Consider the following 1,361-nt stretch of genomic DNA (forward strand, 5'->3'; position numbering starts at 1 on the left):
GAGCTCCCTCTGGGCCAGCACGCATGCACAAGGTTGTCCATACTACAATCACCCACAACTACAGGTGAAGAAACTGGGGCCCTCCGCTTGCCTGGGGGCCACAGGTAAGTGGGAGGGCTGGACTCCAGCTCCCCAGGCACTCAGGCCTAAATCCCTGCTATGAGCCTGGGCAGATGGGCGGACGAGCAGCCTCGTTAAGGAGGGCCTCAGCTGAGAACTGGGGGAGTCAGCAAGCCACACTTGAGAGCCACATGAGGCGTGGCAGTGGATCTGCCGACCAGAGCCACACAGCGGGGCCTTCTGGAAGGCTGGGAGGCAGCAGACTCTGTGCTTACCGCGCTGGTGTTCTGCTGCCGGGCGTCCAGGGCTCCAGCTAGGCCGTCTGTTGCCTGGGGGGCTTCGTATTTGACCCTGAAAAATAAAAGCAGCCACAACCATCAGGCGCTGCCCCTGCTGTCCCAGGCCTGACAGCTGGTGCAAGGATGGCGGGGTGGGTGGGGGACTCAGGTCAGGCCTGGGCAGGGGGTGGCCGAAGTCACAGGACGGCCTGGGTTGAGGGCTCCTGCTCCAGGCCCACTCTGGAACGGCAGAAGGGCCTTGTTTTCTGCCTCTGGGAATTAGGTCTGGATGTCTGACCCACATGACAGGCAGGAGCAGTGGCTGGGGAAGTCTTGCAGGAGCCAAGGTTAAGATAGCCAGTAGCTAAGGCCAGCTTTGGCCAAACTCGGGACTGAGGACTAGCTCTGATGACCCTGTGTTCTCGGGAGTTAGTGACGGGCCTTTTCTCAAGCAGTTCTTGCTTTGTAATTTTGTCAGCCGTGGTTCTGAAAAGGTCACATCTGAATGGGGGATCCTGTTCTGCTGCCGAAAACCAGTTTGCCGGCTGCTGGGTGGGGCACCACCTTGCACTGGCTCAACAGCTGGAAGACAGCAACCCCCACCCCTCACCCTGCGCCGGTCTCGGCATCATGGAGAAATGACACATCTAGTTCTTCTCAATGTGTGTGCGGGGTGGGGGGGGGCGCTTCTGGCCAGCCAGGAGCTGGAGGGAATGCAGGTGGGGCTCGGAGCGGCCGAGGCCGACTGCAGCTGCAGGTGTGGAGGCAACGGGGACGGTGCAGTGTCTGCAGTCTGTCCTGGGCAGCAGGAGAACAACTCTTCTCCCAAGAGTGGGAGGAGAATCCGCCACAGGGGGCATGTCCAGTGGCGCGCCAGCCCCGAGCTGCCGCCAGAGACAAGGTCACACCTGGCACTGGGCCAGACCAGCTTTGAGGCAAAGATGCCACGCATCCTCGATGCAAGGGAAAGCCCTGCCCAGTTCGGGATGGGGTCTTCCTCCGGGTGACAGGTGTCTGCTGAAC

The 1,361-nt window shown here is 61.1% G+C and overlaps 1 protein-coding gene across 3 annotated transcripts in view; it reads right to left on the bottom strand.

The window, feature by feature from the left end:
- The window catches only part of TOM1 (target of myb1 membrane trafficking protein), a 43,539-nt gene that overhangs the window by 7,642 nt on the left and 34,536 nt on the right, over positions 1–1,361 (bottom strand). For all 3 annotated transcript variants that reach the window (XM_006170328.3, XM_006170327.3, XM_006170326.3), the window contains exon 12: positions 336–411. In XM_006170328.3, the coding sequence (XP_006170390.1) occupies positions 336–411 (76 nt within the window). The remainder of the gene's footprint in view (positions 1–335; positions 412–1,361) is intronic.

Source organism: Tupaia chinensis, unplaced genomic scaffold (genome assembly GCF_000334495.1).
Source record: "Tupaia chinensis unplaced genomic scaffold, TupChi_1.0 Scaffold148234_1, whole genome shotgun sequence".
NCBI lineage: Eukaryota > Metazoa > Chordata > Mammalia > Scandentia > Tupaiidae > Tupaia > Tupaia belangeri.